This window comes from Oryzias melastigma, linkage group LG24 (assembly GCF_002922805.2).
Source record: "Oryzias melastigma strain HK-1 linkage group LG24, ASM292280v2, whole genome shotgun sequence".
Taxonomy (NCBI): domain Eukaryota; kingdom Metazoa; phylum Chordata; class Actinopteri; order Beloniformes; family Adrianichthyidae; genus Oryzias; species Oryzias melastigma.
The window spans coordinates 19,562,729-19,574,539 of NC_050535.1; the positions used below are offsets into that span (position 1 = coordinate 19,562,729).

The window sequence follows — 11,811 nt, forward strand, 5'->3', positions numbered from 1 at the left end:
AAAAAAAAAAAAAAAACTAGCACATTGCTTAAATACTAGCTAAACTCTAAAACAGCCAAAAATTCCTCGATAAACAAAACTAGTTTAAACTTTAGCCTCTTGGTAAAATAAAACATTAAATTAGCCTATAAAGCCCACCGTAGATAACAAATTAGCCAAAAATGTTAGCATGCTGATAAAAATATTATCTAAACTCAACATTTTTTGAAAAAGGTATATTAGACTGACGTGAGAGCAGCCATGTTGTTCTGAGAAAGATACAAGAGGCAGAGCTGGGGGTCGCAGAGATGAAGATGCTGAGGCTCTCTGAGACCAGGATTGAGGGGGTCAGGAATGGATTTGTTTTTGGAGATACATGGAGGGAATCAGAGTTGGATTGTTTGGACACAATGAGGAACACCAAGGATGTTGGTAAAAGGATGCTGAGTTCGGAGCCACCAGGAAAGAGGTCTACAGGAAGTTAGTCTGGGCCTTCCTACTGTTGAGATACGGCTGTAAGGCTGAAAATCCATAGATCCTCCTGTTTATATTGATGCTGAGGAACAACCATTTACTCTGAGTTTCTCCAACATGGCAACATAGAAAAATTATAACTTTTTAGATAACAATTTCATAACTTATTCTCATATATGCCTTGTATGTTTATTTATGGCAGCCCTAAAGGTGCGTTCACACCAAACGCAATTCGTGTGATAAATTCGCGGCTTGTTGCCTGTCAAAATGTGTTCCTGAGCATGACGCTACGGCAACATGTGGGAGGAGCTACCAGTTAATGGATTCTCTCTCAGAATGTATGAAAGACAGAAGATGTTGAGAAATCTTTTTTTTTTTTGTGAAGAGTTCTACAAAAACATCAGTAATCATGTCTCCATGTTTGGGTTTATATCATTAAAAGATTTTCCCGGTACAAGGGGGTTGTGTCTGTATGACAGCCGCTTCCACTGTGTTTCTGTGTCTCTGTGGCTGAGCTTGAAGGCTCACTGTTTATTAACCCGAGTGGAAAAAATAACATTAGGAGACATTTTTCCTTTTGTTTTAAAAAAAAATCTCAGTTGGACTAGTATTTTACTCCCTGATCGAGTCACTGAAAACACGTGCCTAAAGCTGAGTTCCTGATTGGCAGATGCGACGCAGTGACCTAGCAAACTTGTCAAATTTGCACCTCGTCACTGAAATTGAGCTTGACTTTCGCACTGTGCAAGTCGCTCAAATCGTGCCGTGGGACTTCAGATCGCCTTGTGTTGCGTCTTTTCCATTGACTTGACATTGAGACTGGCCGCCTCCGCTGCGCATTTGGTGTAAATGCACCTTAACAGGCTGTCGTTCAACTATTATTTATAATTCTTTTAAATTTTTGTACCAAAAAAATCACGCTAAAATATGTTTGAAACCATCACAATACATTTTAAATGGAAACATTATTGGATCAGTGTCATTCCTACATCTTTATAAAGCTCCAATGTGATTGTCTCAAGAGCGTGACATCATCGCTGTAGATGACTCACTTCTGGCTCCAACATAATAAAGCCAGTTCTGTCACAATTTGGTCGTGATACGGATGCCGCCATGTTGGAACCAGCCATCGTTGCTAAGCAGTGATTAGTACAAAGTGGACTGAGTCATTGTTTCTATGGCGACGACTCTCACCATTTAGAAGTGAGTTTGTTAGAAGACCACGCCCCTAAATATTGTGCACATTCGATGTGAGACCACCTACTTTTATTGAGGCATCTGATTGGCTAGTTTATAACTCGAACTACAAAAAAAATTCATGAAAAAAAAAGTAGCTTTAGGAGGTCAAAATACCAAAACCAAGGATGAGTATCTGGGTTCCTCATCCTCCGGGAACACTTGGGTTTCTTCTTCTTCTGTACTATCCTTGCAAGTTCCCTTTGTGTAAATGATTAACATCAAGTTTCTGAAGTGGAAAAAAAATAATAAAACAAAGTGTTCCAGAGTGGCCTTTACCACAGCGATCAGAGTACACTCATCAGGAGATAGGATGAAACCAGGAACACACCTGCACAAACTGAGCTCCTCATCAAGTAGATTACTTTAACTTGTGCCACACTTTAATAAAGAAACAAATACACATGTTGGTAAGAGTTTTTATTTACTTTTAAATCCAAACTATGAACATTTTCACTGCACAACTTCACTCCTTAGAACAGGAAAATTTGCCCAGCAACAGATTTTTTTTTTTTTTAATTCAAAGATGAAACTCCTCCTTGAGATTCGTCTTTGTTTAAACCACTCAGATAAGTTAAAGACAAAACAATCAGTGCAAGAACCATTTTGGATTTAAACCCGCTTTGGCATAACAAAAAAACATTTGAAATCAGCACTTTTTTTTTTTTAGTTAATTTAAAAACTCTGCAATTTTTGTGTTCCTTCAAACTGCTTTTTGCAGCAAAATATTCATGAAAAGAGGAATGTTTTAATCATTTTACTTCAAAATCATCCAGATGAAAGCCAAGCCTCAATGTTATGTTTGCTATTATTGTATTAGTTCTGTATTTCTGTGTCTAATGTTCATTATTTTACATCCATTTCTTCTTAAATTTGCTGCTTTTTCTAAGAAACAAACTGTAACAGAGTTCAAAGTAGTAAAGCAAAATTGGTTAAAGTTATTTCTCAAGTTAAACGTCAGCATTAAATTAAAAAAAAAAAAGAAAAAAAGTCACAACTCTATAGAAAAGCGGGAGGGGGTTGAGAACAGCATTTAAATATTTTAGGGAAATCTTTGATCTTTTCCTGCAACAAACTAAGAAATTAAACAAATTTCTCCAAAAAACACTGCAACAATGCTCTAAGATGTTTTTAGTTCTCGGTGAAGATGAGCGTTCGAGATCCGAGAATCCACAGCCACTCTGGGACGCACTTCATCAGCCCGTACTGTGAGGAAGGACAGAAGAAACAGGGAGCAAGATGAGGTTTCAGACAGAACACACTGAATAAAAATGATAAAAAGGAACAGAAAACTAATTCTTTAGACCTTAAAGACCCACTCCAATCATCGATTTATTCCCAAAGCAATCCCAGTGCTCTTTTAATCAGGATTATCCTCCTGATTTGAATAAAGGAATACTCAGAATTGTGTGAATGCTTAGTAAACGATTTAGTAAAAGATTTTTTTGCCACATAAAAACTCATTTACACTTTCAGTGATTACAGCAATCTTCAGATCAAAACATTCAACTTGTTCAGGACATTACTGGTTGTCTTTTTGGTCTTCATAAACTTTATAGTTTTTAAAATATTGAGCAAAATATACCCCAAATTTTTAAGTAGATTAAGAAAAAAACTGGCATTGAGCTGTTATATTAGCATTATGCTAGCTCATTTGAGTAACTTGGCGTCTACTGAGGTTTTTTTTATAGTATTTTGGAGTTTAGCTAATATTTTAGTAACATGGTAAGGTTTCTGGCTAATTTAGAGTTAAGCTTCTATGAACCATATCTGACCTTTACAGTGTATTTCCCATTTAACAAACTGCAGAAAACACAGTTTACGTTTTTGGCTAATGTGTTATCTACTGAGGTTTTTAGACAAATTTAGAGTTTTCCTTCTATTTTAGCAACATGCTAACGTTTTTACCTATTTTAGTTTACTGAGGTTTTTTGGGGTAAATTGGAGTTTAGCTTCTATTTTAGCAACAGGCTTACACTTTTAACTAATTTAGTTTACTGAGAAAGTTTGGGCTATTTTGGAGATCAGCTAGTATTCTAACAACATGCTAGTTATTTTGGCTAATTTGGAATCAGCTGAGATTTTTTCATACTTATTTAGAGTTTAGCTCATATTTTAGCAACATGCTAAAGGTTTGGCTATCTACTGAGGTTTTTGTAGGCTAACTTCTAACTTAGAGTTTAGCTTTTATTTAGCAACAAGCTAACATTTTTAACTAATTTAGTTTACTGAGAAATGTTTTGGCTACTTTGGAGTTCAGCTAGTATGTAAGATAGCGTTTTTGGCTAATTTGACATTAGCTGAGATTTTTTATGCTAATTTTGAGTTTAGCTTATATTTTAGCAACAGTAACATTTCTAACTAATTTAGTTTATTGATGAATTTTAGGCTATTTTTGATGTTAGCTATTATTTAAGCAATGAGCTAGCTTTTTGGCTAATTTGGAATCTGTTATGGTTTTTTGGGCTAATTTGGAGTTTAGCTCCTATTTTAGCAACACACTAAATATTTTTACAAAATTGGCATGTATTGGGGATTTTCAAGCAATTTACTACAAAATTTTCTGAAATTTAGGTCAACTTCAGCACTCTTTCATAGTTCTTTAACAACATTTCCAGTCTTGTAGCAAATTTAACATTTTGCGAATAGCTTTTGCATTTTCAGTAAATCCCTGTAGTAATTAAAATGCTTTACCGTTTTCAGCAAAAAAGCTTCAGCATCTTCAGTAACTACTTTCAGCAAAAAGCATTCCCACTAACATAATCGCAGGTAATACAACTTTTCTAGTTTTCTTTAAATATGTCCTCCATCATCAGAAAAATTCCTCAAGAACATGTTAAAAACTCCCAATGTAATCGGAGTGGGTCTTTAATGTTCTCCTCTGTGACCTGAAGAGTGTGCGGCCAGTAGCCAGTGGTTCTGTTTGAGATGCCTAGAGTGGAGACGGCGTGGCGAGCGTAGACCTCAGGGCTTGGAGCAAACCAGCTCTCTCTGGAAGACGTATGTGGAAGTCCACGTGAAGCAATCTATATATAAAAAAAAAAGTGAAATGAGAAGAATTCATGTTGACACATTCAGCTTCATTCTGCTTCTTTTAGGGCTGTTTTCCACGATCATAGTAGAGCCTGGATTTGAACTGACCCCTGCAGAGGTCGAGCCAGTGGAGAGCTGGACGTGTGGTCACATGACCCACCAGTTTGTACAGAAAGGATTGAAAGGATTTGTTTCTGTTTAGTCTAAAACGAGAGCCTTATTATAAGCAGATTAAAGAGATATTCTTACACATTTTGATGAGAAATAGCATGCACTCTTCCCTCAATACATCATGGTTTTGCAGCATCACAGCTGTGTTGAACTTTTTCAGTGCAATTTTGCATGTTTTCTTATTTTTAAGAGTGCTTTTTGTTCTGCGTCCTGATTGGTTGTAGACCTTGTCAATCAATGTCCTCGGTGCTGTGTCTCTGGTACAAAATGTATCAGTTTACCAAATCTACATCTTTAATAGTGAATACAGAGGTAGAGCGGTCAACCTCTTACCGGAAGATCAAAGGTTTGATTCCTTCTATGTGTTAAGGAAGGTAGAAAAGTTAAAAAAAGTTTTTATTTGGTTCAATTACAGTCATGTGAAAAGATTAGGACATGAAAGCCTGTAAATTTTCCCTCATATTTGCATGAAAACACATTTTATATCCATTTGATCATCACAGTGATCCAAGTGATATAACTTGACATAAAAAAATTAAACCTATTTAAAACTTTCTATGAAAAGTAATAAAAAAAATAATAATTTCTGCTTATGTTTAAGTTCACACATTTTAGGGACTGGTAGATGCCACAAAAAAGTGTCTCAATGAAGTGATTTCAGCCACAATAAAATAGCAAATAGGAGGCAGGAAGTCCAAACTAACTCACATTGGATTAAAGATGTATTATTTCATTTAAAACTTGAGAAATTAGGTATACATTAAAATGTTCAGAACAAAAACTTAACTTGGAATGGAAACCGTTTTTAACTTTTTTTTAATCCCCCATCTACAGAAGTGATAGAATGACATTCTTTCATGGTTGTTTTTTTCCCCTCTGGTATTTTATTTCTTTTCTTCTTCTTTTTTTGTTTTTCCTTTTCTTCTCCCTTCAGCATTTTATTAATGTCTGCATATATGTGTATATATGTCATAATCCAATGTCTTGTTTTGTGTTTTGTGGAAAATACAATAAATATATAAAACAGAAATTGTAAATTTCAGTTCAGATAATTTTTCCATGAGTAAAATAATTAAAAAAAAAATCTGATTTTTATAAAATTGCTTTCTTTTTTTTTAGAATCTTTTTAAAATATGATTGGACATTGATATATGGATATTTTTAGGACAGAGCTGATTATTTAATGAGGTATCTTAGTTTCTTCACATAAATCAGTCTATTATCATTCAACACTTTCTATATGATGTAAACATCAGAACACAGTGACATATTAGGGGATTACCTGTAAAGGGATCAGGCTTTGGATGAAGACCCCCCTGCTGCTGTACTCAAAGTAAAGCGCTTTAGAGAAACTGTCCAAATATCCCTGAAACATCAGGAGGAAACCGTTAAGTTCTGGCTTCAAAGAGAAACTCCTCTCTTCAGATTCTGCTCTTACACTGACGGCGCTGAGCGTGGCGGCTCCACGCCACGGTCTACAGTTGGCACCCGATGATATGTTGACCACGGCTCCTCTGCTGCGCTGCAGCATCCCCGGCAGAACTAAACGGGTCATCAGAGTAGTGGCGCCGACGTTCCTGTTGACCTGACCCAGCAAAAGCTGATCTGACATTTCTATCAGACTGAGAGGAGACGCCGATGATTCATCGACGCAGTTCACCAAGAAGCCGACATCTTTGTCCCTCAGAGTCTCCTGGATGGGCTTGATCACACTCGCTTGGCCCAGAGAGAAGTCGGCCACTATGACGGCGGTTTCTACTCCGTAACTTTGGGAAAAGGACGCTGCTGCATCTTGAACTGAGGCGGCGTCCCGAGTTATGAAGGCCACATTGATGCCGTGTTTGGCCAGCTCTTCTGCATACGCTTTGGCTACAGGCTCAGATGCATCTGACAGGAGAGAAGAAACCGTCATCATTTCAGCAAAGACATTCATTTAAACCAGGGATGAACTTTTGAGTAGAAAACTTTTTGTATCCAATGGGCTCAAAGCCCCGCCCGCCCCCATGTAAAATTACTTTCAGCTCAGCAGCGAAACGTCTCAATTTAAAACTGAAAACAGAGAACTGAAAGCAAACAAGTAAAAGCAAAAAAAAAAAATAAAAGTTGAAATTATAAATAAACATTCATTTTTTAGTGGTAGCAGATTTATTTTTTTTATATACTTTTTCTTTATTTCAAGTTTTCAATATTTCTTTCAGGTTTTCAATATTATTTTTTTCAAATGTTCAATTTTTTTTTCAAATTTTCAAAAATTCTTTCAAGTTTACAATATGTATATATTTTTTATTTAAAACAATTCTTGTTTTTTAAATTTTGAATCTTGTTTTTCATTCACTTTAAGCTGATTTGACCCTATAGAAAACAGGCTTTTATTCTGAAACAAATAGTGGGGATTGTCAAACACCTTTTAAAAAAACATTTAATCTTTTTTTTCTTTATTATATAATTATTATATATATATTTTTAGCATCTCCCAGCATAAAGATTTCATCCAAGAAAGTTGATCTCATAATGTAATTGACGATAAACAACATATAAATGCACAGCAAAACACAACAAAACAGCTATTTGGGATGTTTGTATAGCAGCAGTGCTGCATCATGGGAGTAAAACAACAAATGTTAACCTAAAAATATGAGAAATTTAGTATTGTGTTCTTCTTAAAAAAAGAAGTTAAAGATCTAAAAATCACATTTCCTATCATAAAAACAGATTTTATAGAATATTAACACACTAGAATTAATCAAAAGTCACGCAATCCTATTGTATCCAACAAAATCTGGAAATATTTATGTTTTGATTAAGTTTAACACGTGTTCAAACTGTCCTCACCACTAATGACAGCCCAGTCTCCAAACCTCTGACCCAGCTTCTTGTTGGGGATCATCTTCGGCAGAAAATGAACCCTGACCAGCGAGCAGCACTCAGTCAGCAGGACGACGGCTCGGCTGGCGGTGTAAAGAGCTCCCACGAGGGCCAGGGTCTCCACATAAGAGCCGCACGAGCGAGAAATTTCCCTGTACAAAAGCTGGAAGCTGTCAACCGCTGCCATGCTTCACCTATGCTAGTTTGTTAGTTCAGAATCATCCCAGAAAGAAAACGGTGGGATTAAAAGACAGCTAGCACGTTACTCTTAAGGAAAATATCCTCTAAAAAAGTTGAATTTCTATTATATAACGTTTTTAACAAGCCTTTGCTGAATAAAGGTCGCGTTTGGTCCACTTTTCAGTAAGAAACAAAACATTTGTCACGTGATCAAACACTTCCGGTTGTTGCCTTCAAAAGCCAACAAAAAATGGAGAAAATTTCTTAACTAATTAAAAACATAATATAGGTGCATTATATTTCTGTAATAAAGTACGAAATATTTTAAATTAGTTACTTGAACTCAATAGAAGTATTTATAATAATCATTTAACTTAAATTATAAATATATTATTTTGTTATTTTCTAATTCCCGATTACGCTTCAAAGCAGCGTGATATATCCACAATGCACCGCGCGAAAAGGTTTCCATAGAGACCATTGACTGTATAATATCTGTCTATGAGTTTAAAGCGCTTCGAAATGTCCCAGAAATGGATGAATAAATGTGACATTATCTTTATAAACATTACGGGTTAATTTTAACCATATAGTATTTTAAATTGCAGCTCTTTTTCTAAAGCTAAATATAATTCGCGCTTTATGCTAGCTAGCTTCATTTAGAAGAACTGGTGCATCAAGCTAACTTTAGAGCAAAAATACTTAAAGTGCATCCCAACAGAGTAAGTCACGCCGTTCAAAATTGTAATTATTCTACTGTTTTATGTAATTAACTTGTTTTAGTTTCCTCGGGTCTGTTAGAAAGAGAACATTGCTCTTTTAGTTTGCATTATCTGTCTGTCCTATCTGTTATTCAATAGTATGTAATTTAAATGTGTTTATTTGTTCAATTGTTGATTGCTCATTTTCATTTCTTAAACATGGTTATTGGAACATGTTCTTTTACATTTAAAGTACCCAAACCACTTTAAAGATGGACCATAAAATAACGTTTTTTTTCATTATTCCAATATTTTTGAGTCAAATATTTTTGTTCTCTTTTTTCAAGCTCCAATTGTTTCGCTAATTGGCTAGAATTTTGTTTTGAAGGGAATTTATTCAAAAAAACAGCAACAAAGGAGGTATTTTCCTTTCTTTTGCATAATATTTGCCTATACTTTGCGTAAATGAATCACAAAACAATGTTTAAAGTCCCACTGGAATCATCTTTTGATTGATTGTAAAAGCGTTCCCAGTGATTATGCAGCTTTTAGCCAAAAGAAAAAAAGAGCGACGGTTCGTCATTAAAATATTCACTTAACACCTACATTACTGATAGAGGCTTTTTCAAGCAGCATTTTATTGTCAGCATCTGATACACAGAGATTTGAATAAATATTACAAGCTTATACTTAATTTTCTGCAAGAACATTTAAAAAAAAGCACAATTTTCATACAAGTGCGCTTTAATAATAATTTTCTGTGTTATTTTCTGATCTTTACCTCAGCAGCAAAGATGTCTCAGCTGCTGGTGAAAGACGAGGTGGAGTTACAGTCCCTCCTCAAACAGTTTCTAAAAAGTATCAGTGAGAAAATCGCTGGCGCCCCTTCGAGTGAAGCTGCTCAAGAGATCCTCCTTCACCTGGAGGAGACTGACAAGAACTTCCACAGGTGAAGTCACCCCCACAAACGCATGCGGTCCTTCCACTACGCCAGCAAAATTCTCACACGGCTTGTTTTGGTTTTTGTTTCTTTAGTTATGAGTTTGTGAGATACCTTCGTCAGTATATAGAGAGCTCTTTGGGCGCCGCGGTGGAGGAGGAGATGCTGAACTTGACCTTAGGAGAAAGGCAACACGGGACCGGGTCAGGACACGATGCTTTGATTAACGCTGTCACATGCCGGACCAAAGACTCTGCTGAGTAAGATTAGCTTAGAACATGCGACCACAACCTGAGGCTCTGGGGCCACACGTGGCTCTTTGACCCCTCCTTTTTTTCTCTCAGGTTAAAGAAAATTTTCTGACAAAACAGTCAGAAAATTCAAATTTTATTTACAGTTGAAGTACAGTTTGTATCACTCAACCAGGCTCCTGACTACATTACCCACAATGCTCCAACAATCCATTACACCGTGCTGTGTTGTAGTTCACCAAGGTTGAACATTTTGAAAGATTTTTGTTGCACAGTGGACCAAAGAAAACCAATTTGAGGTCAGGAAACAACCTTAACGTGCTCTGGATTATATAAATAATTTAGCATTGAACATAATGAAATTATTTAAGTGCGCCGGCCAATTGGTCCAAAAAATACATTGAGCGTCACTTTATTAGTTATGATGTAGTTGTAGTTCATTAGATTTACACATTTCTGTCTGAAAAGCAACACAAGTAATAAAATAAACTCTGTATTTTATATATATATATATATACATTTTAATTGCAGTTAAAATCATACTACCTACGACTACATCTGCTGTATTAGGAACAAAAAAAAAATCATGTGAGCTTCTTTCAAAAGTTATAAAATGTTTCTTTTTTTAGAAAATTCTCTATAGGTTTAAGTTTTATCAATGCAAAAAAACAATAGTTTAATATTTGTGGACATAAGTGTGTCATTATGATGAACACAAACCTGTCTCTTGTTTTTCCACGGCTGGAGGACAAAGTAAGACTTTGCAGCTCCTACATTGAGGTTGTAGTGAGCAAGAAATCAACCCAAATTGCTCTGCGAGTGTTAAAGTCCATCTATGACAATTTTTTTTTAATATTCCCAGTAGTGTTTTAAATATAATTTTGAAGTTTTTAACCAAAATCCCACAACCTAAATGTCTTAAAAATACATTTTTCATGTTGATCTGAAGCCTCTGTTTCCAAAATCTCCTCTGAGGGGGCGTGGCTTCTGGAGCTCAGCTGAGTAGTAGCTGAGTAATACTCGGAAATGCAAAAACAAAATGATTTCTTATCACATTTGTTCTCTTTCATAAGAAATTTGCCACACATACATGTTAAAAACTAAAAAAATATGATTTTTATTGGAGGAGGACTTTAAGGGTTGTAGCTTAGAAGAGTAAAGGTCACCTTTAAGACGTGACCTGCCACAGTTGAGGTTCTTGAACCAAATAGCGTGATATAACAATAAATCTAAAACATTTATATAGTCTCAGACTGTATAAAGCCAAGCACACCACATGACGCAGTACAGCACCAAGTAGGCTCGATTGTCTCAGGATTTATTTGGTAAATTATTATTATTTTTTTTTAGTTTAAAGAATAGAAGAGATTATATTCATACCAGGCAGCAGTGGATGCAGTTTATTTCTTTTTTACAAACAGAAAAGCAGCTCTAAGTTTTTTCCTTGAATGACAACAACACAATGAAGCCAAACCTACCACAGAAGCTGCCCTTATTACCAGAGATGTAGCCGGTTACACCTAGATAACACACTCTTGAAATATTGTAGATCTTTGACCGTTTACCTAATCAACGTGAACCCGCTGATACTGACGCAGAGGAAAGCAGCTTGTTATATGAGCTGTGTTGTTATGCAACAACAATACTAATGTAGTGTTGCATAACTGCACAAAGCTGACTTTTTTCACAACAGAATCAGCTAATTTACATGGATTTACATGTTGTTTATCAGTGCAAAGCTGCTTTTCTCCACTTCAGGATCTGCTGGAATTACGCTATCTGTGTAGAAGAGTTACGGTAGAGCTAAAGCTCCTGGCGTTTAAAGAGTTAACTCTTTAGCACGACAGCAAATAACTCACTCTTTAAACTACCGTAACTCTTTGACCGGTTATTTCAATGGATTCTGAAGTGTAGAACAGCAGCTTTTCAACTCTTTTTTTCTTTTTGTTTATTGTTTTGGAAAAAAATTGTGTACCAACGG

General features: G+C 35.6%; 2 protein-coding genes across 2 annotated transcripts in view; one reads left to right on the forward strand and one right to left on the reverse strand.

Moving 5' to 3' along the window:
- Positions 1–2,096: 2,096 nt before the first annotated feature.
- On the reverse strand, positions 2,097–8,164 carry hsdl1 (hydroxysteroid dehydrogenase like 1). The gene is made up of 5 exons (XM_024291897.2): positions 7,726–8,164; positions 6,332–6,780; positions 6,176–6,259; positions 4,578–4,715; positions 2,097–2,895 (listed from the first exon to the last, which is right to left on the reverse strand). Exons 1-5 carry the CDS (start codon positions 7,943–7,945, stop codon positions 2,821–2,823), a joined length of 966 nt encoding a protein of 321 aa, XP_024147665.1. The 5' UTR covers positions 7,946–8,164; the 3' UTR covers positions 2,097–2,820.
- Positions 8,165–8,384: 220 nt separating this feature from the next.
- LOC112158495 (protein broad-minded) overlaps positions 8,385–11,811 on the forward strand; it is a gene marked incomplete at its 3' end in the record, with an annotated part of 9,364 nt that continues 5,937 nt past the window's right edge. Inside the window, 3 exon segments of the mRNA XM_024291913.2 lie at positions 8,385–8,660; positions 9,426–9,588; positions 9,675–9,839. Of these exon segments, the coding sequence (XP_024147681.2) occupies positions 9,434–9,588; positions 9,675–9,839 (320 nt within the window).

Coding starts and splice junctions, on each gene's coding strand:
- hsdl1 (XM_024291897.2), bottom strand. CDS start 7,945: ATGGCAGCGGTTGACAGCTTCCAGCTTTTGTACAGGGAAATTTCTCGC. Junction 4,716..6,175: donor AAAGCCTGATCCCTTTACAG/GTAATCCCCTAA, acceptor TTTTATATATAG/ATTGCTTCACGTGGACTTCC. Junction 2,896..4,577: donor ACTGGCCGCACACTCTTCAG/GTCACAGAGGAG, acceptor CCTTCCTCACAG/TACGGGCTGATGAAGTGCGT.